The sequence below is a fragment of the Heptranchias perlo genome, chromosome 9 (assembly GCF_035084215.1).
Source record: "Heptranchias perlo isolate sHepPer1 chromosome 9, sHepPer1.hap1, whole genome shotgun sequence".
Classification (NCBI taxonomy): domain Eukaryota; kingdom Metazoa; phylum Chordata; class Chondrichthyes; order Hexanchiformes; family Hexanchidae; genus Heptranchias; species Heptranchias perlo.
The window spans coordinates 59,493,018-59,520,742 of NC_090333.1; the positions used below are offsets into that span (position 1 = coordinate 59,493,018).

General features: G+C 43.4%; 2 protein-coding genes across 4 annotated transcripts in view; one reads left to right on the top strand and one right to left on the bottom strand.

The window, feature by feature from the left end:
• slc30a7 (solute carrier family 30 member 7) overlaps nt 1-17,061 on the bottom strand; it is an 84,556-nt gene extending 67,495 nt beyond the window's left edge. The window contains exons 1-2 of one of the 2 annotated variants that reach the window (XM_067990579.1): nt 16,895-17,061; nt 16,573-16,674 (exon numbers count right to left, since the gene is read on the bottom strand). In XM_067990579.1, coding sequence (XP_067846680.1) covers nt 16,573-16,674; nt 16,895-16,974 — 182 coding nt within the window. In that variant the 5' untranslated portion in view covers nt 16,975-17,061. Of the gene's footprint in view, nt 1-16,572; nt 16,675-16,894 lie in introns of those variants that run through there. The other variant, XM_067990581.1, reaches the window with a different exon arrangement.
• A 2,717-nt stretch (nt 17,062-19,778) lies between these two features.
• Nucleotides 19,779-27,408, top strand: extl2 (exostosin-like glycosyltransferase 2). 2 transcript variants are annotated; one of them, XM_067989737.1, is made up of 4 exons: nt 19,779-19,851; nt 22,405-22,817; nt 23,717-23,787; nt 26,295-27,408. In XM_067989737.1, the coding sequence occupies exons 1-4, from the start codon at nt 19,829-19,831 to the stop codon at nt 26,784-26,786; spliced, it is 999 nt and encodes a 332-aa protein (XP_067845838.1). In that variant the 5' UTR covers nt 19,779-19,828; the 3' UTR covers nt 26,787-27,408. The 2 variants fall into 2 exon arrangements, with proteins under 2 accessions (XP_067845838.1, XP_067845839.1); XM_067989738.1 differs by having other exon boundaries at nt 19,799-19,880.
• Nucleotides 27,409-27,725: the final 317 nt, after the last annotated feature.

Consider the following 27,725-nt stretch of genomic DNA (forward strand, 5'->3'; position numbering starts at 1 on the left):
TGGATGTGATAAACATAGTGAGGGAGGAAATATTAAGGGGATTAGCATCTTTGAAAGTAGATAAATCGCCAGGCCTGGATGAAATGTATCCCAGACTGTTAAAATAAGCAAGAGAGGAAATAGCAGAGGCTCAGACCATCATTTTCCAGTCCTCTCTGGCTACAGGCATGGTGCCGGAGCACTGGGGACTGCTAATGTTGTACCGTTGTTTAAAAAAGGGAAAGGGGTAGACCGAGTAATTACAGGCCAGTCAGCCTAACCTTGGTGGTGGGCAAATTATTGGAAACAATTCTGAGGGACAGTATTAATCGTCATTTAGAAAGGCATGGATTAATCAAGGACAGTCAGCATGAACCTGTTAAGGGAAGGTCATGTCTGACTAACAACTGAATTTTTTGAGTAGGTATCAACGGGAGTCAATGAGGGTAGGGTGATTGATATGGTCTACATAGATTTTAGCAAAGCTTTTGACAAGGTCCCACATAGCAGACTGGTCAGAAAAGTAAAAGCCCATGGGATCCAAGGCAAAGTGGCAAGTTGGATCCAAAATTGGCTCAGCGGCAGGAAGCAAAGGGTAATGGTGAACAAATGTTTTTGTAACTGGACGGCTGTTTCCCGTGGGGTTCCACAGGGCTCAGTACTAGGTCCCTTGCTTTTTGTGGTATATATCAATGATTTAGACTTAAATGTGGGGGCATGATTAAGAAGATTACAGATGATACAAAAATTGGACATGTGGTTGATAGTGATGAGGAAAGCTGTAGACTGCAGGAAGATATCAATGGACTGATCAGGTGGGCAGAAAAGTGGCAAACGGAATTCAATCCAGAGAAGCATGAGGTAATTCATTTGGGGAAGGAAAACAAGGCAAGGGAATACACAATAAATGTATACTGAGAGGTGTAGAGGAACAGAGGGACCTTGGAGTGCATGTCCACAGATCCCTGAAGGTAGCAGGACAGATAGATAAGGCGGTTAAGAAGACATACGGGATAGTTTCCTTTATTAGCCGAGGCATAGACTATAAGAGCAGGGAGGTTATGCTGGAACTGTATAAAACACTAGTTAGGCCACAGCTAGAGTACTACAGTTCTGGCCACCACATTACAGGAAAGATGTGATTGCACTAGAGAGGGTACAGAGGAGATTTACGAGGATGTTGCCAGGGTTGGAGAATTGTAGCTATGAGGAAAGATGGGATAGGCTGGGGTTGTTTTCTTTGGAACAAAGGAGGCTGAGAAGAGATTTAATTGGAGTTATATAAAATTATGAGGGGCCTAGATAGAGTGGATATTTCCCTTAACAGAGAGGTCAATAACCAGGGGGCATAGATTTAAACTAATTGGTAGAAGGATTAGAGGGGAGCGGAGGAGAAATTTTTTCACCCAGAGGTGGGGGTCACGAACTCACTGCCTGAAAGGGTGGTAGAGGCAGAAACCCTCAATTCATTTAAAAAGTACTTGGGTATGCACTTGAAGTGTCAAAACCTACAAGGCTACAGACCAAGAGCCGGAAAGTGGGATTAGGCTGGATAGCTCTTTATCAGCAGGCACAGACACGTTGAACTGAATGGCCTCCTTCTGTGCGGTAAATTTCTATGATTCTATGATAATGTCTTTTGTGTAAAGAAATGTCATAAAGCACTTCATAAATATACACAAGGAAAACAGAGTTGAGCTAGGGAGAGATTAAGAGGGGTGATGCAGAGACTTGCAGCTCTGTCTGCAAAACAGTCAGCATCAACATGATCACTAAACAGGATTCATCAGTGCCAACAGTTCATTAAAATATCATTCTGATGTAAATCAGCTTAAAGTAGTGGTCACTAAATTTAGCCTCATATTTATGAAGCCAGTCTGAGTTTCAGAGTCCACAGTTACTGCATTTAAAGTAATTTAAAAATCACTAAAGCAAATGCAATCAAAACTGGACAGAAGCACTAAAATCCCTTTACAGATCATGAATATCAATGGCCTAGGCTACAAAGGGAGGATTGATTCGTATCAGTTTACAGTAAACAGGCCCACAGTGAGTAGCCTCCTCCTCTGTTAGGAAATCTTTGCAAAAAGTAGTTTAATATTTCTTCCCATTTCATTCCTGCCATTTCTTTCCCAACTCTTATCCTGGAACTTTAATCCATTTACTTGAGACATGGTTCTCCCATCATTACTCATAAAAGTGGTTGAAGGCTTCTCCAATCTATCAACAGATTTACACATTGAGCAGATGACCCAATCAGCTTGGGCTGATAAGTGGCAAGTAACATTCGAGCCAGACAAGTGCCAGGCAATGACCATCTCCAACAAGGGAGAATCCAACCACCTCCCAGTGACATTCAATGGCATTACCATTGCGAATTCCCCACCATCAACATCCTGGGAGTCACAATTGACCAGAAACTTAATTGGACCAGCCACATGAATACTATGGCTACAAGAGCACGTCAGAGGCTGGGTATTCTGCAGCGAGTGATTCCCCTCCTAACTCCCCAAAGCCTTTCCGCCATCTACAGGGCACAAGTCAGGAGTGTGATGGAATACTCTCCACTTTCCTGGATGAGTGCAGCTCCAACAACACTCAAGAAGCTCGGCACCATCCAGGACAAAGCAGCCCGCTTGATTGGCACCCTATCCACCATCCTAAACAGTCACTCCCTTCACCACCAGCGCACTGTGGCTGCCATGTATACAGTCTACAGGATGGTACATCTACCGTGACCTCTACCACCTAGAAGGATAAGGGCAGCAGGCACATGGGAACAACACCACCTGCACGTTCCCCTCCAAGTCACACACTGTCCTGACTTGGAAATACATCGCCATTCCTTCATAGTCACTGGGTCAAAATCCTGGAACTCCCTTCCTAACAGCACTGTGAAACATAGAAAATAGGAGCAAAAGTAGGCCATTCGGCCCTTCTCCACCATTCAAAATGATCATGGCTGGGGCCCAAGCACTGATCCCTGCGGTACCACACTAGTCACTGTCTGCAACCTGGAAAAAGACCCGTTTATTCCTACTCTCTGTTTCCTGTCTGTCAACCAATTCTCAATCCATACCAGTATATTCCCCCCAATCCCATGTGCTTTAATTTTCCACACTAACCTCTTGTGTGGGACCTTATCAAAAGCCTTATGAAAATCCAGATACACCACATCCACTGGTTCTCCCCTATCTATTCTACTAGTTATATCCTCAAAAAACTCCAGTAGATTTGTTAAGCATGATTCCCCTTTCATAAACCCATGCTGACTTTGTCCAACCCGTTAATGCCTTCCAAGTGTTCTGTTATCACATCTTTTTATAACAGACTCCAGCATTTTCCCCACTACTGACGTTAGGCTAACTGGTCTGTAATTCCCTGTTTTTTTCTCTCCCTCTTTTTTTTTAAAATAGTGGGGTTACATTTGCCACCCTCCAATCTGTAGGAACTGTTCCAGAGTCGATAGAATTTTGGAAGATGATCACCAATGCATCCACTATTTCCAAGGCCACTTCCTTTAGTACTCTGGGATGTAGATTATCAGGCCCTGGGGATTTATCAGCCTTTAGCCCCATTAGTTTCCCTAGCACTTTTTTTTTTACTAATACTAGTTTCCTTCAGTTCCTCCCTCTCACTAGACCCTTGGTTCCCTAACATTTCTGGGAGGTTATTTGTGTCCTCCTTTAGGAAGACAGAATCAAAGTATATGTTTAATTGTTCTGCCATTTCTTTGTTCCCCATTATAATTTCCCCCATTTCTGACTGTAAGGGACCTACATTTGTCTTCACTAATCTTTTTCTCTTGACATATTTATGGAAGCTTTTACAGTCAGTTTTTATGTTCCCTGCTAGTTTACTCTCTCACTCTATTTTTCCCCTCTTAATCAATCTCTTTATCCTCTTTTGCTGAATTCTGAACTGCTCCCTATCCTCAGGCTTGCTGCTTTTTCTGGCAATTTTATATGCCTCCCCTTTGGATCTAATACCATCCCTAATTTCTTTTGTAAGCCACGGTTGAGCCACCTTTCCTGTTTTATTTTTGCGCCAGACAGGAATGAATAATTGTTGTAATTCCTGCGCACGTTCTTTAAATATTAGCCATTGCCTATCCACCGTCATCCCTTTTAGTAAAGTTCCCCAATCTATCTTAGCCAACTCGCACCTCATACTATCGTAATTTCCTTTATTTAGATTCAGGACCCTAGTTTTGGATTCAACTACTTCACCCTCCATCTTAAATGAGGAATTCGATCATGTTATGGTCACTCTTCCCTAAGGGACCCTGCTCAACAAGATTGTTAATTAATCTTTTCTCATTGCACAATACCCAGTATAGGATCACCTGTTCTCTAGTTGGTTCCTCAACGTATTGGTCTAGAAAACCATCACGTACACACTCCAGGAATTCCTCCCCCACAGTATTATTGCTAATTTGGTTTGACCAATCTATATGTAGATTAAAATCACCCATGATTATAGCTGCACCCTTCTTGCATGCGTCTTTAATTTCCTGTTTAATGCCCTCCCCTACATCTCCACTACTGTTGGGGACCTATAGACAACCCACACCAACGTTTTCTGCCCCTTGGTGTTTCTTAGCTCCACCCATACAGATTCCACATCGTGATATTCCGAGCCAATATCCTTCCTCGCTATTGCATTGATTTCCTCCTTTACTAACAACACTACCCCACCTCCTTTCCCTTTTTGCCTGTCCTTCCTAAATATTGAATACCCCTGGATGTTCAGTTCCCATCCTTGGTCACCCTGCAGCCATGTCTCCGTAATCACAACTATATCATAACCGTTAATATCTATCTGCGCTGCTAATTCATCTAGCTTATTGCAAATGCTTCGCGCATTAAGACACAATGCCTTTAGACTTGTCTTTTTAAGATTGCTAGTCATCTTAGTTTTATTTTGCACTATGGCCCGATTTGTTTTCCACCCTTGTTTTCTCTATTGCTTCTTCCCTTTCTGTCTTTTGTTTCTATCCTTGTTTCCCCCTCCTCCGTCTCCCTGCGCAGGTTCCCTGTCATTCTAGTTTAAACCTTCCAACAGCACTAGCAAACATCCCCGCGAGGACATCGGTCCCGGTGCTGCTCAGGTGTAACCTGTCCTGCTTGTACAGGTCCCACCTTCCCCAGGACCAGTCCCAATGTCCCAGGAATCTAAATCCCTCCCTCCTACACAATCGCTGCAGCCATGCATTCATCTGGTCTATTCTCCTGTTCCTATACTCACTAGCACGTGGCACTGGTAGTAATCCTGAGATCACTACCTTTTGAGGTCCTGCTTTTTAATTTATCTCTGAACCTTCACCACACGGACTGCAGCGGTTCAAGAAGGCGGCTCATCACCACCTTCTCAAGGGCAATTAGGGATGGGCAATAAATGCTGGCCTTGCCAGCAACACCCATATCCCATGAATGAATAAAAAAAGAAATAATCACACCAGACAGGTCCCAGGTTTGCTCACTAATCTCTGCTGTGTTACATGAGCTCAGTCAAAACAGCAGTAGGGGCTTTACATGTATGTATAGCACCCATGGGCTAAAGATGGGATAATCAGCCATAAATGGGTTTGGTTTTGATGCTCCCCGAGGTCAAAAAGCCTGCAGATGCTCATTGTCATGATTCACACATGAATAATGACCACAACCGGTGAGGCGCCGGCAGCGGGACGGGAGTCCATGTAAATCTAAGGCAAGTCATGGCAGCAGAGCTCGCACCTGTGATATGCTCCTCCTGTACTATGTGAGAATTCATGGACACTACAGGTGTCCCTGGCGACCGCGTGTGCAGGAAGTGTGTCCACCTGCAGCTACTGGCTAACCGCATTTGAGAGTTGGAGTTGCAGGTGGATTCACTGTGGAGCATCCACAATGCTGAGATTATCGTGGATAGCACATTCGGTGACGTGGTCACACCGCAGGTAAAGATTACGCAGGCAGAAAGGAAATGGGTGACCGCCAGGCAGAGTAAAAGGGCTGGGCAGGTAGAGCAGGAGTCTCCTGGGGCCATCTCCCTCTCAAACAGATATACCGCTTTGGACACTGTTGGGGGAGATAGCTTATCAGGGGAAAGCAGCAAGAGCCAAGTTCGTGGCACCATGGGTGGCTCTGCTGCACACGAGGGGAGGAAGACGACTGGCAGGGCTATATTGATAGGGGATTCAGTTGTAAGGGGAACACATAGGCGTTTCTGCGGCCTCAAACGTGACTCCAGGATGGTATGTTGCCTCCTTGGTGCTAGGGTCAAGGATGTCACGGAGCGGCTGCAGGGCATTCTGGAGGGGGAGGGTGGTAGTAGTCATAGTCCATATCGGTACCAATGACATAGGTTTTTTTAAAAAAGGGACAAGGTCCTGCAAGGTGAATTTAAGAAGTTAGGAGATAAATTAAAAAGCAGGACCTCAAGGGTAGTGATCTCAGGATTACTACCAGTGCCACGTGCTAGTGAGTATAGGAACAGGAGAACAGACCAGATGAATGCATGGCTGCAGGGATGGTGTAGGAGGGAGGGATTTAGATTCCTGGGACATTGGGACTGGTCCTGGGGAAGGTGGGACCTGTACAAGCGGGACGGGTTACACCCGAGCAGGACCGGGACTGATGTCCTCGCGGGGGTGTTTGCTAGTGCTGTGGAAGGTTTAAACTAGAATGGCAGGGGGATGGGAACCTGAGCAGGGAGACAGAGGCGGGGGAAACAAGGATAGAAACAAAAGACAGAAAGGGAAGAAGCAATAGTGGAAGGCAGAGAAGACAAGGGTGGAAAACAAATCGGGCCATAGTGCAAAATAAAACTAAGATGACTAGCAATCTTAAAAAGACAAGTCTAAAGGCATTGTGTCTTAATGCGCGAAGCATTTGCAATAAGCTAGATGAATTAGCAGCGCAGATAGATATTAACGGTTATGATATAGTTGTGATTACGGAGACATGGCTGCAGGGTGACCAAGGATGGGAACTGAACATCCAGGGGTATTCAATATTTAGGAAGGACAGGCAAAAAGGGAAAGGAGGTGGGGTAGTGTTGTTAGTAAAGGAGGAAATCAATGCAATAGCGAGGAAGGATATTGGCTCGGAATATCACGATGTGGAATCTGTATGGGTGGAGCTAAGAAACACCAAGGGGCAGAAAACGTTGGTGTGGGTTGTCTATAGGTCCCCAACAGTAGTGGAGATGTAGGGGAGGGCATTAAACAGGAAATTAAAGACGCATGCAAGAAGGGTGCAGCTATAATCATGGGTGATTTTAATCTACATATAGATTGGTCAAACCAAATTAGCAATAATACTGTGGGGGAGGAATTCCTGGAGTGTGTACGTGATGGTTTTCTAGACCAATACGTTGAGGAACCAACTAGAGAACAGGTGATCCTATACTGGGTATTGTGCAATGAGAAAAGATTAATTAACAATCTTGTTGAGCAGGGTCCCTTAGGGAAGAGTGACCATAACATGATCGAATTCCTCATTTAAGATGGAGGGTGAAGTAGTTGAATCCAAAACTAGGGTCCTGAATCTAAATAAAGGAAATTACGATAGTATGAGGTGCGAGTTGGCTAAGATAGATTGGGGAACTTTACTAAAAGGGATGACGGTGGATAGGCAATGGCTAATATTTAAAGAACGTGCGCAGGAATTACAACAATTATTCATTCCTGTCTGGCGCAAAAATAAAACAGGAAAGGTGGCTCAACCGTGGCTTACAAAAGAAATTAGGGATGGTATTAGATCCAAAGGGGAGGCATATAAAATTGCCAGAAAAAGCAGCAAGCCTGAGGATAGGGAGCAGTTCAGAATTCAGCAAAAGAGGATAAAGAGATTGATTAAGAGGGGAAAAATAGAGTGAGAGAGTAAACTAGCAGGGAACATAAAAACTGACTGTAAAAGCTTCCATAAATATGTCAAGAGAAAAAGATTAGTGAAGACAAATGTAGGTCCCTTACAGTCAGAAATGGGGGAAATTATAATGGGGAACAAAGAAATGGCAGAACAATTAAACATATACTTTGATTCTGTCTTCCTAAAGGAGGACACAAATAACCTCCCAGAAATGTTAGGGAACCAAGGGTCTAGTGAGAGGGAGGAACTGAAGGAAACTAGTATTAGTAAAAAAAAAAGTGCTAGGGAAACTAATGGGGCTAAAGGCTGATAAATCCCCAGGGCCTGATAATCTACATCCCAGAGTACTAAAGGAAGTGGCCTTGGAAATAGTGGATGCATTGGTGATCATCTTCCAAAATTCTATCGACTCTGGAACAGTTCCTACAGATTGGAGGGTGGCAAATGTAACCCCACTATTTTAAAAAAAAGAGGGAGAGAAAAAAACAGGGAATTACAGACCAGTTAGCCTAACGTCAGTAGTGGGGAAAATGCTGGAGTCTGTTATAAAAAGATGTGATAACAGAACACTTGGAAGGCATTAACGGGTTGGACAAAGTCAGCATGGGTTTATGAAAGGGGAATCATGCTTAACAAATCTACTGGAGTTTTTTGAGGATATAACTAGTAGAATAGATAGGGGAGAACCAGTGGATGTGGTGTATCTGGATTTTCATAAGGCTTTTGATAAGGTCCCACACAAGAGGTTAGTGTGGAAAATTAAAGCACATGGGATTGGGGGGAAATATACTGGTATGGATTGAGAATTGGTTGACAGACAGGAAACAGAGAGTAGGAATAAACGGGTCTTTTTCCAGGTTGCAGACAGTGACTAGTGTGGTACCGCAGGGATCAGTGCTTGGGCCCCAGCTGTTCACCATATATATCAATGATTTGGATGAGGGAACTAAATATAACATTTCCAAGTTTGCAGACGACACAAAGCTGGGGTGGAATGTGAGCTGTGTGACAAGTTGGGTGAGTGGGCAAGAACATGGCAGATGCAATAAAATGTGGACAAATGTGAGGTTATCCACTTTGGTTGTAAAAACAGACAGGCAGATTATCTGAATGGTGATAGATTGGGAAAAGGGGAGGTGCAATGAGACCTGGGTGTCCTCGTACACCAGTCGCTGAAAGCGAGCATTCAGGTGCAGCAAGCAGTTAGGAAGGCGAGCAGGACCAGGACCAATATCCTCGCGGGGGTGTTTGCTAGTGCTGTTGGGGAAGGTTTAAACTAGAGTGGCAGGGGGATGGGAACCTGAGCGGGGAGTCAGAAGGGAATAAAGTTGAGAGCAGCAAGAGAGGGGAAGACCCAGGGGAAATCTACAATACAAATAGTACAAACAGTTGTTCAAGAACAAGTGAAAGGGAAAAGCATAGAGCAGCGGAAAGAAAGTGTACTTTAGGCACGACAGATAAAATAAAAACTAGAAGGCATAAGGCGATTAACCCAGCATCAAAGCTGTGGCAGGGGGTTGGGAAGCTGAGCAGGGAGACAGAGGAAAGAGTGTCAGGAAGGGACAGAAGGTATGGAGTAAAAGGTAAAGTGTTAAAAAAGGAAAAAGCAGGAACTAAGTGTCACAAAACATATTTGAAAGTTCTTTATCTGAATGCACGTAGCATTCGTAACAAAATGGACGAGTTAACGGCACAAATAACCACGTATGGGTATGATCTTGTGGCCATTACAGAAACATGGCTGCAGGGTGACAACGACTGGGAATTAAATATGCCAGGGTATTTAACTATCAGGAAGGACAGGCAGGAAGGAAGGGGAGGTGGGGTGGCTATGTTAATAAAGGAAAGAATCAGTAATACAGAGAAATGATATTGGGACAAAGGATCAGGACAATGAAACAGTTTGGGTAGAGATAAGGAATAATAAGGGGAAAAAACACTAGTGGGCGTAGTATATAGGCCTCCTAATAGTTGCAACTCTGCTGGAAGAAGTATTAATCAGGAAATAGTCGGGGCACGTAATAAGGGAACAGCTATAATTATGGGGGATTTTAGCTATCATATTAACTGGACAAATCAAATTGGGCAGGGCAGCCTTGAGGAAGAGTTTATTGAGTGTATTAGGGATGGATTTCTTGAGCAGTATGTAACTGATCCTACAAGGGAGCAGGCAACCTTGGACCTGGTCCTGTGTAATGAGCCAGGATTAATTAATAATGTCCTAGTTAAGGATCCCCTTGGAATGAGTGACCATAACATGGTTACATTCCATATCCAATTAGAGGGTGAGAAGGTTGGTTCTCAAACAAGCGTACTGAGTTTGAATAAAGGAGACTATGATGGTATGAGAGCGGAATTGATTAAAGTGGACTGGGAAAATAGATTAAAAGGTAAGACGGTACATGAGCAGTGGTGTTCATTTAAGGAGTTATTCTACAACTTTCAAAAAATATATATTCCACTGAGGAAAAAAGGGTGTAAAAGAAATGACACCATCCGTGGCTAAGTAAAGAAATTAAGGATAGTATCCGACTAAAAACAAGGACATATAAAGGTAGCCAAACTTAGTGGGAGGATAGAAGATTGGGAAGTCTTCAAAAGACAGCAAAAAGTAACTAAAGGATTGATTAAGAAAGGGAAGATAGATTATGAAAATAAATTAGCAAAAAATATAAAAACAGATAGCAAGAGTTTCTATAGTTATATAAAAAGAAAAAGGGTGGCTGAGGCAAACGTAGGTCCCTTAGAGGATGAGACCGGGAAATTAATGGTGGGAATCATGGAGATGGCAAAAATGCTGAACAAATATTTTGTTTCAGTCTTTACGGTAGAGGACACTAAGAATGTCCCAACACTGGACAAACAGGGGGCTCAAGGCGGGGGGGGGGAGCTAAATACGATTAAAATCACTAAGGAATTGGTACTCAGTAAATTAATGGGACTCAAGGCGGATAAATCTCCTGGACCTGATGGCTTACATCCTAGGGTCTTGAGGGAAGTGGCAGTAGGGATTGTGGATGCTTTGGTAATAATTTTCCAAAATTCTCTGGACTCGGCAAAGGTCTCGGCAGATTGGAAAACTGCTAATATAACACCCTTATTTAAAAAGGGTAGTAGGCAGAAGGCTGGAAATTATAGACCAGTTAGCCTAACATCTGTGGTGGGTAAAATTTTGGAGTCTATTATTAAGGAGACAGTAGCGGAACATTTGGATAAACAGAATTTAATAGGACAAAGTCAGCATGGCTTTACAAAGGGGAAGTCATGTCTGACAAATTTGCTTGAGTTCTTTGAGGACATAACGTACAGGGTGGATAAAGGGGAACCAGTGGACGTAGTGTATTTAGACTTCCAGAAGGCATTCGACAAGGTGCCACATAAAAGATTATTGCTCAAGATAAAGAATCACTGGATTGGGGGTAATATTCTGACATGGGTGGAGGATTGGTTATCTAACAGGAAGCAGAGAGTTGCGATAAATGGTTCATTCTCAGACTGGCAAACAGTAGCCAGTGGTGTTCCGCAGGGGTCGGTGCTGGGTCCCCAACTCTTTACAATCTATATTAACGATTTGGAGGAGGGGACCGAGTGTAACATATCAAAGTTTGCAGATGATACAAAGATGGGAGGGAAAGTAGAGTGAGGACGACATAAAAAACCTACAAGGGGATATAGACAGGCTGGGTGAGTGGGCGGAGATTTGGCAGATGCAATACAATATTGGAAAATGTGAGGTTATGCACTTTGGCAGGAAAAATCGGAGAGCAAGTTATTATCTTAATGGCGAGAAACTGGAAAGTACTGCAGTACAAAGGGATCTGGGGGTCCTTGTGCAAGAAAATCAAAAAGTTAGTATGCAGGTGCAGCAGGTGATCAAGAAGGCCAACGGAATGTTGGCTTTTATTGCTGGGGGATAGAATATAAAAACAGGGAGGTATTGCTGCAGTTATATAAGGTATTGGTGAGACTGCACCTGGAATACTGCATACAGTATTGGTGTCCATACTTAAGAAAAGACATACTTGCTCTCGAGGCAGTACAAAGAAGGTTCACTCGGTTAATCCCGGGGATGAGGGGGCGGACATATGAGGAGAGGTTGAGTAGATTGGGACTCTACTCATTGGAGTTCAGAAGAATGAGAGGCAATCTTATTGAAACATACAAGATTGTGAAGGGGCTTGATTGGGTGGATGCGGTAAGGATGTTCCCAAGGATGGGTGAAACTAGAACTAGGGGGCTTGATTTTAGAATAAGGGGCTGCTCTTTCAAAACTGAGATGAGGAGAAACTTCTTCACTCAGAGGGTAGTAGGTCTGTGGAATTTGCTGCCCCAGGAAGCTGTGGAAGCTACATCATTAAATAAATTTAAAACAGAAATAGACAGTTTCCTAGAAGTAAAGGGAATTAGGGGTTATGGGGAGCAGGCAGGAAATTGGACATGAATTTAAATTTGAGGTTAGGATCAGATCAGCCATGATCTTATTGAATGGCGGAGCAGGCTCGAGGGGCTGATTGGCCTACTCCTGCTCCTATTTCTTATGTTCATTGCAAGAGGATTTGCGTACAGGAGCAGGGATGTCTTACTGCAGTTTTACAGGGCCTTGGTGAGACCACATCTGGAGTATCGTTTGCAGTTTTGGTCTCCTTATCTGAGGAAGGATGTCCTTGCCATGGAGGGAGAGCAACGAAGGTTTACCAGACTGATTCCTGGGATGGCAGGACTGACATATGAGGAGAGATTGGGTCGACTAGGCCTATATTCACTAGAGTTTAGAAGAATGAGAGGTGATCTCATCAAAACATATAAAATTCTAACAGGACTAGATGCAGGGAGGATGTTCCCGATGGCTAGGGAGCCCAGAACCAGGGGTCACAGTCTCAGGATACGGGGTATGCCATTTAGAACCAAGATGAGGAGAAATTTCTTCACTGAGGGTGGTGAACCTGTGGAATTCTCTACAACAAAAGGCAGTGGAGGCCAAGTCATTAGATGTATTCAAGAAGGAGATAGATATATTTCTTAATGCTAAAGGGATCAAGGGATATGGGGAAAAAGTGGGAACAGGGTACTGAGTTAGACGATCAGCCATGATCATTTTGAATGGCGGAGCAGGCCCGAAGGGCCGAATGGCCTACTCTTGCTCCTATTTTCTACGTAAGTCACCCAATGCCTCTGAAATCTTACCCCAAAGAGTCAATGCCTTCAGGACAGGAGAGATAGGGGGAAATCCAGACGGAGAAAAAAAAAAGGTATCGAATCCCTAAAAATTGATATGAACATCTGACTACATCGGCAATGAAGCTATCAAACAGATTTGTTTTTTAAAAAACTTAAAACACAAGTTTTCTGAAGCTATTAATGATGGACTCAGTGCTGTGGAGGTTGGTAAGATCATGAAATTCGCAAGGAGTATTCAGCATAAGAACTGAGGGGCAATGATGAGCCTATATAAAATCTTAATAAGACCCTAGTTAGAGTACTGGGCGCAGTTTTGGGCTCCACACTATAGGAAGGCTATTGAGGCTTTAGCGAGGGTACGACGCAGATTCCTTAGGATGCTGCCTAGCACAAGGAAATACAAATACGAAGAAAAACTTGGAAAATGGGCTATTTTTTGTTAGAACAACAGAGATTACAGGACAATATAATGGAAGTGTTTAATATTATCATAGGATGGGATAGGGTAGATAGAAACAGACAGTTTCCAGTAGAAGAGGAGTCAAGAACAAGGGGGCAGTTACAAGATTAAATGCAAGAGATTTACAACAGAGGGTAGGAGAAACTTCTTTACACAGAGAATTGTGAAGCTGTGGAGTTCACCTCCAGGGTTACTGAGGCAGAAACTAGATCAACATTCAAAATTCGATTGGATAAACAGACGAAGGGATATGGGAACAGGGTGGGTAATTATGATTCGAACTATTTGCTCGCATGGAAGGTAAACGTCAACACAGACTAGTTGGGCCCAATAGCCTGTTTCCAAATTGTAACTTCTATACATTTTAACGTATATCCTCAGCAAACAAGTAGAAAAAAAAAAGAGATTAGCTGTCAGCTGTGGCTCAGTTGGTAGCACTCTCGCCTCGGAATCAGAAGGTTGTAGGTTCAAGTCCCACTCCAAGGCCTTAAGCAAACAACCTAGGCTGACTGTGCAGTACTGAGGGAGTGCTGCACTCCTTTGGATGAGGCGTTTAACCGTGGCACAGTCTGTACTCTCAGGTGGGCGTAAAAGATCCCATGACACTACTTTGAAGAAGAGCAAGGGAGTTCTCCCCAGTGTCCTGGCCAATATTTGTCCCATAACCAACATCATTAAAACAGATTATCTGTTCATTGTTCTTTGTGGGACTTTGCGGTGTACAAATTGGCTGCCATTTTCCTTACATTTGAACAGTGACTACACTTCAAAAGTACTTTATTGGCTGTAAAGCACTTTGGGGCGTCCTGAGGTCATGAAGGGCACTATATAAATTCAAGTCTTTCTTTTTCACAAACTACAAGGTGACTAATCTCTGGAAAACTGATCTTATGAGGCTTCCAATTAATTAGATTTCTGCCTTTCTGTTGAGACATTAAAAGTTTTAACTGCCACTTAGATGGATGTAAAAGATTACATGAAAGAATATGAAATTGACTTGGTGTCCTGGCCAACATTCATCCCTCAACCAAAACAAATTAGATGGTTGTTTATCTCATTTACTGTTTGTGGGACCTAGCTCTGTGCAAATTGGCTGCCATAATTACCTACAAAACAGTGACTATATTTCAAGATGTGGAGATGCCGGTGATGGACTGGGGTTGACAATTGTAAACAATTTTACAACACCAAGTTATAGTCCAGCAATTTTATTTTAAATTCACAAGCTTTCGGAGGCTACCTCCTTCCTCAGGTGAACGTTGTTGGAAATGAAATCCTCGAAATGAAATCGATTTATAAATGCGATTTCATTTCGAGGATTTCATTTCCAACAACGTTCACCTGAGGAAGGAGGAAGCCTCCGAAAGCTTGTGAATTTAAAATAAAACTGCTGGACTATAACTTGGTGTTGTAAAATTGTTTACAACTATATTTCAAAAGTAATTAATTTGTTATGATGTCCTTGGGATGTCTCAAAGCATATCAATAACACTGTATATATGCAAGCTCTTTCTTTCACATCTGACAATGATCTCACAAACAAACTGATATACCAGAACCAAGTCAAACATTACATTCTATCATAAAAACAGAAAATGCTGGCAATACTCAGCAAGTCAGGCAGCATCTGTGGACAGAGAAACAGAGTTAACGTTTCAGGTGGACGACATTTCATCAGAACTGGAAGAAGTAAAGATTTAACAGTTTTTAAGCAAGATCAGAGCCGGGGAAAGGGGAGGAAAGAACAAAAGGGAAGGTCTGTGATAGGGTGGAGGGCAGGAGTGATTAAATAACAAAAGGGGTGATGGTGCCAGGCAAAGGGGGTGATAATGGGACAACAAACAAAAGATGGGTCTAGAGGAGGTGTAAACAGCAACAGCAGAACCATTACCAGCACCTGCTGTCCGAAAAAAATGGGAGCAGTGGTTATGATCTGAAGTTATAAAAATCTATGTTGAGTCTGGAAGGTTGTAAAGTGCCTAACCAAAAGATGAGGTGCTGTTCCTTGAGCTTCACTGGAACTGTGTAGAAAGCAGAGGACAGAGTGGGAGTGGGACAGAGAATTAGATTGGCAAGCGATCGGAAGTTCAGGGTCACACTTGCAGACTGAAAGGAGGTATTCAGCAAAGCGGTCACCCAATCTGTGATTGGTCTCCCCAACATCGTGAGCAGTGAATACGGTATACTAAATTGAAAGTAGTATAAGTAAATCGTTGTTTCACCTGGAAGGTGCCGTTGGAAGCAGAGAGGGTGTTGGAGGTGATGGAAGAGTGGACCAGGATGGTCAACACTGATTTCAATAACTTCAGATCATAATCACTGCTCCCATTATTTCAGACAGCAGGTGCTGTTTACAACTCCTCTAGACTCATCTTTTATTTCTTGTCCTGTTACCATCCACTTTGCCGTGCGCCATCATCCCCTTTGTTATTTATTACTCCTGCCATCCACTCTATCAGATCTTCCCTTTTGATCTTTCTTCCCCTTCCTTGGCTCTGTACTTGCTTAAAAACAGCTAAATCTTAAACTTCTTCCAGTTCCGACAAAAGGTCATCAAACTGAAACATTAACTCACTGATGCTACCTGACTTGCTGAGTATTTCCAGCTTTTTCTGTTTTTATTTCAGATTTCCAACACCTGCAGTATTTTGCTTTTATTATATTATGATTGACCTGTTACTGGGCTGCATTAGGGTTAGGGTGTCAAGGTGCAAATACCCCAGCACCTGTGTCACAGTAGCCTGAGCCACTAACAGGGAAACCAATCCATTACATTGAATCTGCAGCATATAAAAGGCCATTCGGCCCAACTGGTCTATGCCCGTATTTATACTCCACACAAGCCTCCTCCCACTCTGCCCCATTTCCTCTCCCTCATGTATGTATTAAGCATCCCTTTAAATGTGTATAGTATTACATAGAGGAGAGCAGTGCATGGACCAGCTTGGTGCTCGTTAACTCTAGTCACCAGTTTGTGGATGTGACGGTTTAAGTCCTGGCTGCGGGGGAAGTGCAGTCGGGCCTTGGCGTTTCCCCCACTTCCTCCTCGGGAAGGGCGACGTGGCAAAGGAGCAGAGCTGGGCCCAGTCTCCCTCGGCTCACCTGTTGCTCCAGATCCCGTACAGCAGCTCCACGAAAGCGAAGGAGAGGTTCAGCAGCAGAAAGAAGAACAGGTTCCGGGATATGGAGTCCGACAGGATGGACCTAGGAAGGAGGAATAAAAGTAGTCAACGGGAGAGGCCCAGGCAGCCCCGCCCCTGCACATCTCCCACACTCGGGCTGCATACAGCCCAGGTCCAGGCCTGGGCCTAGGCCCCGGCGAGACACCAACTGCAGGGCCCGCCGGTGGAGCCGGGCGCACTCGCAGCGTCTACCGGCACCTCCCAGACCTCTCTGTATCCCCGCCGCCGCCGCCGCCGCCTACCTGAACCAGCCCGAGACCTTGCGCAGCAGATTGAGTCGCGGCGGCTTGTACTCATCGTCCTTTATAGAGAGGGGTAACATGGTAACTACGGGCCGCGGCCGCCGCTCCACGGCAACAGCACTGACTCACTGGTCGCCGCAACTTCCTACCGCCAGATCGAACGGCCTCTGCCGTACGGCGCTCAGGGCGCAGGCGTTATGCCGTACGGTAGCCCAAGTGGAGCATCGCGATGCCGTATTACAGTCGGACAACGCTGCCATTCATTTTCATTTGTAAACAATTTTACAACACCAAGTTATAGTCCAACAATTTTTATTTGAAATCTACAAGCTTTCGGAGGCTTCCTCCTTCCTCAGGTAAATGTTCAGGAGCTCCTGAACATTTACCTGAGGAAGGAGGAAGCCTCCGAAATTGTTGGACTATAACTTGGTGTTGTAAAATTGTTTACAATTGTCAACCCCAGTCCATCACCGGCATCTCCACATCATTCATTTTCATTGATTCTTCGAGTTTGAGTCTGTTGCTCACTTTATGTTATGTAGCTACAATGGGCATGCAAAGGGGCATTGCCTCGCCATAACTTAAGCTGTAGCTATACGCAATATTCCATCGGTTGCCTTATAGGAAATAAAACACAAAAGTGCATTTTTTTTTACACAGTGGTGAATTTAGAAATCTTTACATGGGGGAAAAGGAGCAAAATTTATTTCCTACGGGTGGACTTGGGGCATACCTCTCCAGAAAATTGATTATTGGTGCATTTTGAGATGTACATTGATGCAGCAACTGAAGCCAAAAATAACTTATTTTGGAATGGTTTTATGTACACAATATTTAAATGTTAAAATGAAAGTAGTTGTTACGAGATACAACTCACTCTTCATTTTTGCACTATCAGAAAGGAACATGCCAGGCCTACACCTACAATAGAAAAGAGTTGTTTCCTCCAGAATTGAGGGGGGGGGGAATCATGTGAAAAAGAATTAAAAAATACAAATGGAAGTCCTACCTCTCTACTACCAAAGCAGTGTTGACCCACATCTAAAAATCATAATAGATATATTATCTACTATGATTATTTTTTACAATAATGGATTCCACTATAACATGTTTTCAAGTTGAAATGGTTAAAAATACCACCTTTCCAACCTTTTTGATTCATTTTTGGGGTCTGGACATCGCAGGAAAGGCTGGCATTTATTGCCCATCCCTTATAGGGAAGTGTGAGGTCATCCACTTTGGACCCAAGAAAGATAGGTGAGTGCATTTTTTTTTTTGATTAAGCGCCTTAAAAAGCAGTGTTGAGATGGGATGGGGAATACATATAAATGTGCCCCTCTACCAATGACACTGGGTCAACCCATTTCATCTTGAATGATCAATTTCTAATCCCAATTAAATCATTTTATTCTTTGTGTCTATTAAGCACTCCAGTCCTGCGTTGCCTACCGGTTGCGGAAATCCTCAAGCGTACTGGCAGACACTGAATGCTGCTTCATTTAGTATTTTCCAAATGGTGAGAAGCTAGGAACTGTGGACAGCAAAGAAATTTAGGGGTCCAACTACAGAAATCACAAAAAGCTAGTGAACAGGTACAAAAAAAATTAGAAAGGTTAATGGAATGTTGGCCTTTACCACAAGGGGGCTGAAATACAATGGGGTGGAAGTTATATTACAGTTACAGTATTAAAGCTAGGCCATTCAGGGATGTTGTCAGGAAGCACTTCTTCACATAAAGGGTAGTCAAAATCTGGCACTCTTTCCCCCCCCCCCCCCCCCCCCACAAAATAAAAGCTGTTGAGGCTGGGGGTCAATTGAAAATTTCAGAATTGGGATTGATAGATTTTTGTTAGGCAAGGGTATTAAGGTTTACCGAACCAAAGCGGGAGTTAAGTTACAGATCAGCCATGATCTAATTGAATGACGGAACAGGCTCAAGGGACTGTTTGGCCTACTCCTGTTCCTATGTTCCTTATGCAACTGAGATGCTTGCTGGACCGCTTCAGATTGGTGTGGGACTGGAGTCACATATGGACCAGACCGGGTAAGGACAGCAGGTTTCCTTCCCCAAAGGACATTAGTGAACTAGTTGGGTTTTTACGACAATCTGACAGCTTGATTGAATAGGTAAGAAAGGAACCAAGCAAGGGCAGTCCCAGACAGCTGGACAACAACTTGCATTCATATAGTACCTTTAACATAGTAAAATGTCCCAAGGCAACAGAGGAGAAGTATTAGAGGAGAATGGCATAGTTGACCATTTCCAATGCTCAAGCAGGATAAGGAGGGACAAAGCACCACAGGTACAGTCATGGAGGATATTGTTCATAATTTTGGTTCTGTTCACTTTGCTTGGGCCAAAGGTGCTTGGACAAATATCTCCATCAGTTCACTGGTTCACTGCTGTCCTTACCCAGTCTGGTCTATATGTGACTCCAGTCCCACACCAATGTGATTGACTCTTAACAGTACTCTGAACCAGCCTAGCAAGCAACTCAGTTGTGTAAGGATAAAATCTGCAGGGCTACGGGGAAAGGGCAGGGGTAGTGGGACTGGCTGAATTGCTCTTGCATGGAGCCGGCGTGGACTCGATGGGCCGAATGGCCTCTTTCTGTGCTGTAATCTCTCTATGATTCTAAGTCTCCCCTCCCCCTTAGACTTGTAGAAAGGTAATAAATAACCTCAACCAAGAATGGGTTGCCCCACAGTGTCATCAACCAAGAGGGGCATTACTAATAAACACCCAAATCCGTACAAAGGAAATTTAAGGTTTGTTGTCTGTGAAATGGATCCGAGTGTGAAATTGTGTTTATTTTTCTTAGTAATAAACCTTAAATTGGAATTTAAACAAGGATGAGGGGGAATGCTCACCAGGGGCTGATGACCGCGCATGCGTGCTGTAGGCTCAGGTGAGAGTCCCATCTCAGGGTGTGGATGTGGAGCCGCTGCGTCATGAGGTGAGCCTGGGGGCGATGGCGGGCAGCGGGTGAGGAACGACCGCAAATATTGTACCGAGGGTTGCTGAGTCTGGAGGCGACGGGTTTGTGCGGTTAAAGCGCGGGCAGGAACCGTAGGCTGCCTTGCAGCTGCTAACGCCCCCCCACTCACCCCACCCCCACCCCCCCCCCGGAGCTGCTGCTAAACCCACTGCGGTTCCTTCGGATCGAAGAAGTGGGTAACGCGGTTCCGATGATGAAGGCCTAGATCCAAAGGCTGGGAGGGCGGAAATCTCGGCCGTTTCTTGTCGGTTCACGGAGCGGTGAATGAGCGGCTGTCCTGGGGTCTGTAGTTAACGGTTGCTGCGGCGCAACCTTGCTCATCAATGAATGGGCCCACTCGCCCTGTCCGTGCAGGGTACTCGTTCCTCAAATCCACACATTGCCTCCTCTTAATAAACCCGTTGGGAGACACTGGGTTGCCCAGTGTCACCAACCCCCCCCCAAAAAAATGACTAACCAAATTGTCCTGGCCAATATTTACCCCTTAACCAACATCACTGAAAAAAACATTATCTGGTCATTATCACATTGCTGTTTGTGGGACCTTGCTGTGCGCAAATTGGCTGCCGCGTTTCCTACATTACAACAGTGACTACGCTTTAAAAAGTACTTCATTGGCTGGGACGTCCTGAGGTTGTGAAAGGTGCTTTATAAATGCAAGTCTTTCTTTAAAGTGCCCCCTTTTTAGAGGGGCACAAACAATAAACACCCAAATCACACACTGCAACGAATACGTTTTTACTTCCCTTTCCACGTGCAGGTGACCTGAGTGCTTTTTCACTTTTACATGCAGGATGGGTTCTTGTGTTGTAAATGAATGGTTGCATCTAAAGCTAGCTCTTGCTTTCCAAGTCATTCTCTTCAAAAACATGCTGACAAAAAAAATCTGTCTTTAGAAGTTCAGGTGTAGCTCTTCTGATGGCTTGGTGAGTAAATCATTGCCTGATGTAGTACTCAGCCATTCTAAAAACAAGGCTACAGGTTCCACTTTAGGTCTGTGCTGAGTTAACTGATCTTGGTTTGGATGCTATAATTAGCGACAGTGCCCCTAGACCAGTGTTGTCCAATAAAAACTGATGACTAGCCACATGTGTGGCTACAGTGACCACCGTTTCAGTCATCTGCACTAATTTTAGTTTTAAAAAAACTCCTTACATACACTCTCAACACAGGTACATGTACTTCTTAAAATTACTGTATGTGACTAAAACACTGTCACTGTAAACATGCTATGGTTAGTCAGCAATTTCTATTGGACAACACTGGTATACAGTGACTCCTGCTGGAAAGCATATCTGGATGTTGGGTGAGGACAAGATTAGGCTCAACTGCGATGTCCTTACAAACAGCCTGCTGACAGTCGCTGTTTGGCTCGTGGTTCAAGAGTGGTCACTTGGGTGGGGTACTTGATGGTTGTTTGTTCATATGAAATTACTCCACCATAACTTAGGGAAAACAGGGGAGAAAAAAGAATTGATAGGTGGAGGTTTGGTGAAGGTGGCAGTGGAAGGGTGAAACTAATTGTATAGTGTAGAGGGCTCTGGATGGCTTCAGTCCTGCAATCTGTCTGTGAAGACTCATTAGAATTGGCTTAACCAGAGCTTCAGTTGGGCTGCTATGACTGGCTTCAGTGACCCTGAGTTAAGGAACAGGAAAATTGGCAAAGTTTCTGATTATTAAATTATAGTCCCTAGCAGGAAAGGGCATATGTGGACATTGTACAAGAACACGATGGGGCTTATTTGTGATATCCCACCGAATCTCTTCCCCTCTCCCCCTCCCCTCCAGTTGGACGCTCTGAAGATACTATCCAGGCTGACACAGGAAACATACTCCTTTTACATAAGAAATAGGGGCAGGTGTAGGCCAAGCGGCACCTCGAGCCTGCTCTGCCATTCAATGTGATCATGGCTGATCTTCAACCTCAACTCCACTTTCCTGCCCAATCCTCATAGAGTCCAAAAATCTATCAATCTCAGTCTTGAATATTCTCAATGACAGCTGTGAGCATCCACAGCTCTCTTGGGGTAGAGAATTACAAAGAATCACAACCCTCTGAGTGAAGAAATTTCTCCTCATCTCTGTCTTAAATGGTCGACCACTTATCCTGAGACTATACCCCCTAATTCTAGACTCTCCAGTTAGGGGAAACAACCTCTCTGCATTTACCTTGTCAAGCCCTCTCAGAATCTTATATGTTTCAATGAGATCACCTCTCATTGTTCTAAACTCCAGAGAATATAGGCCCATTCTACTCAATCCTCCTCAAAGGACAACCCTCTCATCCTAGGAATTAATCTAGTGAACCTTCGTTGCAGCGCCTCTTAAGGAAGTATATCCCTCCTTAGGTAGGGAGACCAAAACTGTACACAGTGGTCTCACCTGGAGCTATGTACTCCAGGTGAGGTAATGATGAGGTAATGAGTACTGAATGGAAATTTAAAAGTAATTATCGTCCTGATAAGATGATAAACATCTCTCTTTACTCAGTGATCTCTTTGACGTTCACAGATTTACAAGGCGACTATTTGGTGGTGGGACACTTCCCTCCTATTTAGTGATGGCTGTTCTAATTGTCTTTATTGTGGGAGCTGCTTTGACCACGTTATTGCCCAAAGTTGTGGAAAGTGGAGCTGCTGTTGTCCGTAGGGAGCAGGACGACCAGAGAACCGATGTTCAGAATTCCTTCACCATTATCATGCAGTCCTACAACAGGACAGACCTGCTTCTTAAACTGCTGAATCATTATCAGGCCATTCCAAATCTACACAAAATCATTGTAGTCTGGAATAGTATTGGAATAAAAGCGCCAAAAGACTTATGGGATTCACTGGGGCCACATCCCATCCCTGTTATTTTTAAGGAACAGACTGTGAATAGAATGCGGAACCGACTGGAGCCGTTTCCTGAGCTGGAAACCAAAGGTAAGATTTTGTGAAATGTTAAACCTTTATTGCCAGTCTTAATTGGCCGATATAGTTTTTACCTGGGTTTACTTGTTCTCCCTTCCCCTTATACTGTTAGAAACAAAAAATTTGTTAGTGTATTTCTGTGCACCTCAACCTTCCCTTCTGTAACATGTGTTTTACTAATATATTTTGCATTGGGCTCCCTTCCCTTTTATTGTTAAAGGTGCCTTGCTTCATGTTTCTCAGTCACAATTTATACCAGGTTTTCAATGATTTTTGAGTAATTTTCCTAATTTATGAGAAGTAGTTTATGAAGTGGAGCTGTTTTTCTAGAAGGATATGCTTATAGCGTTAGATGAAGAAGGGAGGTTGCTTGTGTGGGGCATTAACACCAGCATGGACCTAGTGGGCCGAATGGCCTGTTTCTGTGCTGTACGTTCTGTATTAATTTTTGAAAGAAGTGGGTTCGAGGTCACCTAATTTACATTTTCACGATTATGATTGGAATTAATGGAGTTAAATCAAGCAAATTGTTCACTGTGGTGAAAGGTCCAAACATGAGCAGAAACAGTTAAGAAATAGGTAGTTAGGAGTGGGCTGGGCAGAACTTTTTCACCTAAAAAGGTTAGACTTGTCATATGAGGCCACTAAAACGGACAGTGTAAATGCGTTCAAGAGACAATTAGATGCATTTCTGAGAGAGAATTGATGAGTGATATAGTGAAAAAGTGAGTAGGTAGGGTTGAGATCAGTCAAAAATGGGCAAATGGCCATCTGTATCTAATATTCTTGCATTTTCTCCTTGATTTCTATCTATCCTTGAGAAATATCTGCGAATTGTTGTCTAATATCTGTATATTATGTGATTATTTAAAGCAGCATTTCGTTAATGTATTTTTTTCCCTTCTTTCCAGCTGTCTTGATGCTTGATGATGATATTTTAATTAGTGCCTATGACCTTGATTTTGCTTACTCAGTGTGGCAGGTATGCTTTTTAAATATTTTCCTGACTGGGAGGGTAGCTGTTGTTTCAGGCAGCAGAATGCCCTAAGGATTAAACAAAATTTCATGTGAGGAACCTCAAGTTAACTTAACCAGGGATGGTGTATCTGATGGGAGAAAATAAAAATATCAAATAACTTGAATGAGTTGAGGCTTTTTGTTTGAATTATTGCCTACTCAGTACGATAGGTATGCTTTTAAATGTTTTCCTGATTGGCATGGTAGCTGAAGAAGTTTTTTCTAACTCCTTTTACCTTGATTTTGTTTCTTTTTAAAGCTTGCTTACATGCAAATTGTGCCAAGCCTGTTCCCAGTTTGTGTTAGAAGTAGCTTCATGCGCTGATTGAGTTTATAAAGAGCACAGTCATGCAGGAAACTGCAGTTTCAAATTGAGCTGGGATTAGCCAGCACAAACCTTGGGCAGAATAGCTTTGAAGCTGATTTGACTAACAAAACTGAGTGATGTCGGTGCTGTGATTGAGGTTAAATTTTAATCTCTTTGATTGTAATGGTTGTGCTCCGAGCTCTACTTTGTAGAGTCTCTTGAATGGCATCGGATTAAGCAGCTGATCTAAAAATATAATACTTTATGACTGAAATTAGTATTTTAAGGTTCAGTTGCAGGGGAATTTATTTTTTGTAAAAGTAAGTTTTCCTTAATCATATGGAAGCAATCTTGGAAGTCAGAATGTTGGTGAATTACTGAGAGAATCCTCTTTCATTTCTCTTCACCTCACAAATATATCTCAAAATCCCAGGAGCTGAAGCTATAGCAATGCACCGTAACAATCATTGGTGGAGTGTTAAATGGCACCTTGACAGTGTCTCCAGCAGTGCCTAGGAGGTGTCCATCTGACCCTCCTACAACCACAGCTTCTGCTTAAAGAGTAATAATCTTATAAAAACTGTTAACACCAAGCTCTGTGACGAGGATAAAGGAGATTGATTATATTTTAAGGAGAGTGGACAGACTAAGAAAAAGGATAGATTTTATTGTGAGTAAATGTAAGCTAGTGTACATTGGAACGGGAAATGGAGGGTAGCAAAAATAGAAAAAGTCAAAAAGATCTAATTTACCAAGAGTATCGAGTCAGAATGAAGCTAACCTGCACTGGGATGTAGACTCTGCTGAGGTACAGAGCCATATAGACCACGTTCAATCTCTGGTCTTTGCTGATTTAGTTGAACTTGGCCACAGTGGCAGTGGGTGCACTACAATTGGCCTCTATCCCTGGGATAAGGAGTGGAAGAATTAACCAAAGCTTCCCATTCCTGTTGCTACCCATTGACACAAAACATTGAGAGTATGGATGTCAGGTGAGGAGAAGATCAGCTGATTGTGTGCTAATGCTTGCTGTCTAGGCTCAAGTATGAAGAATGTTTACTTGGGTGAGGTACTGGTGGACTGCTGGCATTTGTAAATCAGTACCCTGAGAATCTTTGGGGCTGGCGAGGTGTAAATGTTGGGACAGGTCTCGAGATACTTGAGTGTACCTTGAAATGAGGTTATCTTAACTCTAAAGCTCACCAGTGAGGCCAGATTTGGAATGCTGTGTGAACTTTTGGGCACTTTGATGTTGGTGTCCCCTTTTAAATTGAGAATATTGAGTGGAGACAATGCAATAGGCAGTTAAATACACAGTATATCCAATACAGTAGAGGTTTTGAAAGACTTTTCAATGCACTTTTCTCCCCCATTTTCTCCTCTCTATTCTACTGAAGGCACTGACGGGTACAATTCCACAGTTGCCAGCCACCCTTCTATCCTGGCCCAGTGGTGAACATAATCAACGAGTGTTGGCTGGATATTTATCTATGGTGGTATTGCAGCTGAACTCAATCTTGTCCTTGTCTGACTTTCGCATAAGTACACTTTCCAGCAGGGCTTACTAGTTAACAATCAGGAGCAGAATGTCTGGCCGATATTTTTTCTCCTCAAACCCTTAACTCATGGGCTCTGAGGCCAATTACAGCACCATCAGAGATCAGCTAACAGCACAGACCAGGGATTGAACTTGTGACCTTCCTGCTCCGTATGGCTCAGCACCATATCCTGCAGTACATTTACCCACAAAGTGGGCTAACGTTCTTTTTATTCTAGTCACAATCTAAACTGATACACTGGTTAGGGCCCCAATATACTGAGCATTATTAAAGCCATGGTATAGGAACTGGCATGTCCATTTCTGTATATCACAAAAACATATACATGCATTGGCATGGGTGCAGAGAAAAGCAACAGAACTGACCTTGGCTGTAAAGGGGGTGATCTATGTAGAGTATGTTGAGCTGTAGAATTTAAAAAGATGATAGTTAAGAAGAAACCTCATCAAGGTATATAAAATAGTAAATGGATAAATGACAACCTGAATCTTGCTTCAAGTTAAACCAGGACAGTAGTATTTGAGGACTTAACCATAATTTGGTATGAAGTAAGTTTAAAACAGATATTAGGAAGATTTCCTTTACTCTGCATTTTGTGTGTTTCAGCAATTTCCAGATCAAATAGTCGGGTTTGTCCCTCGGAAGCACGTCACGACTTCCTCAGGAATTTACAGCTACGGCAGTTTCGAGCTCCAGAACGCGGCGGGTGGAAGCGGTGACCATTACTCCATGGTGCTGATTGGAGCCGCATTTTTCCATGCCAGTTACCTTGAGAAATTTAAAGTCCAACTCCCAGCTGTCCACAGTTTAATCGACAAGACCCAGAACTGTGACGACATCGCCATGAATTTCATAGTTGCAAAGTACATTGGGAAGCCGTCAGGAGTGTTTGTGAAGCCGGTGGATATGAGGAATCTGGAAAAAGATTCCAACAGCGGCTTCAATGGGATGTGGCACCGGGCAGAGCACTTGCTCCAAAGGTCCTGGTGTCTGAATCAGCTGGCTGCTATCTATGGCAGCATGCCTCTAAAATATTCCAACATCATGATCTCTCAGTTTGGTTTTCCTAACTATGCAAATCACAAAACAAAAAGCTGAAGAATTTGTCTTGACGGTGGCTGGTGCGCCAACTGTCATTACAGACTTTATATAAAGAGGTGGAGATTGGACATGGAGATTGGTCTCTGATTTTCGGAAGCAGTGATGCTTTTCCAGAGGGAGATGCTGTAGGAATTAATCTTTTGCTTCCACTGTTACTGTGCAGGTGCCATTATTGGGGCAAATGCTGTCAGTGTTGCTATTTTTAGATTTTACAACTCCTGTAAGCCTTCCTGTAACAGTCTGCAATTTTGCAGAAGCTTTTATTATGAGAGCGTACTGCATTTGTTTAATTACCTTTGCTGTTTCTGCCTGTCCGAGGGGCAGTCATGTCTTTGAGCAGCTATTGTCACTAGTGACTGGAGTAGCCAATTTGTGGACGGTCGAGTCTGTTGCAATATCTTTAACGCCTTTATAAGTGATTAATGGTGTGCTCAAATAAAACATTTTGATAAGGTTATGCCTGCAGCACTCTGCTCCTGTGCATCTGCTTTATTTCACTCCTGTCTTGTAATTTAAAAAAAATATTACTGCTGACTTTAATTTGATGTGCTTGTACATCCTCAGGATGCTGTGATGTGTAAAGGTTTAGTGAATTAATAAATCTAATAATAACTCTAAACACATGATCGTTTTTTATTCGATAATGGGATGTGGGCGTCACTGGCAAGGTCAGCATTTATTGCCCATCCCTAATTGCCCTTGAGAAGGTGGTGGCGAGCCGCCTTCTTGAACCGCTGCAGTCCGTGTGGTGAAGGTTCTCCCACAGTGCTGTTAGGTAGGGAGTTCCAGGATTTTGACCCAGCGATGATGAAGGAACGGCGATATATTTCCCAGATCCTACCTCTTTCACAACATTCTTGCCAGCTGCATGCTGTTTGGGAGGAGAAAGAAAAGATTGTTTGGGTATGAAATTTATTTCTATTCTTTCGCCTTTCT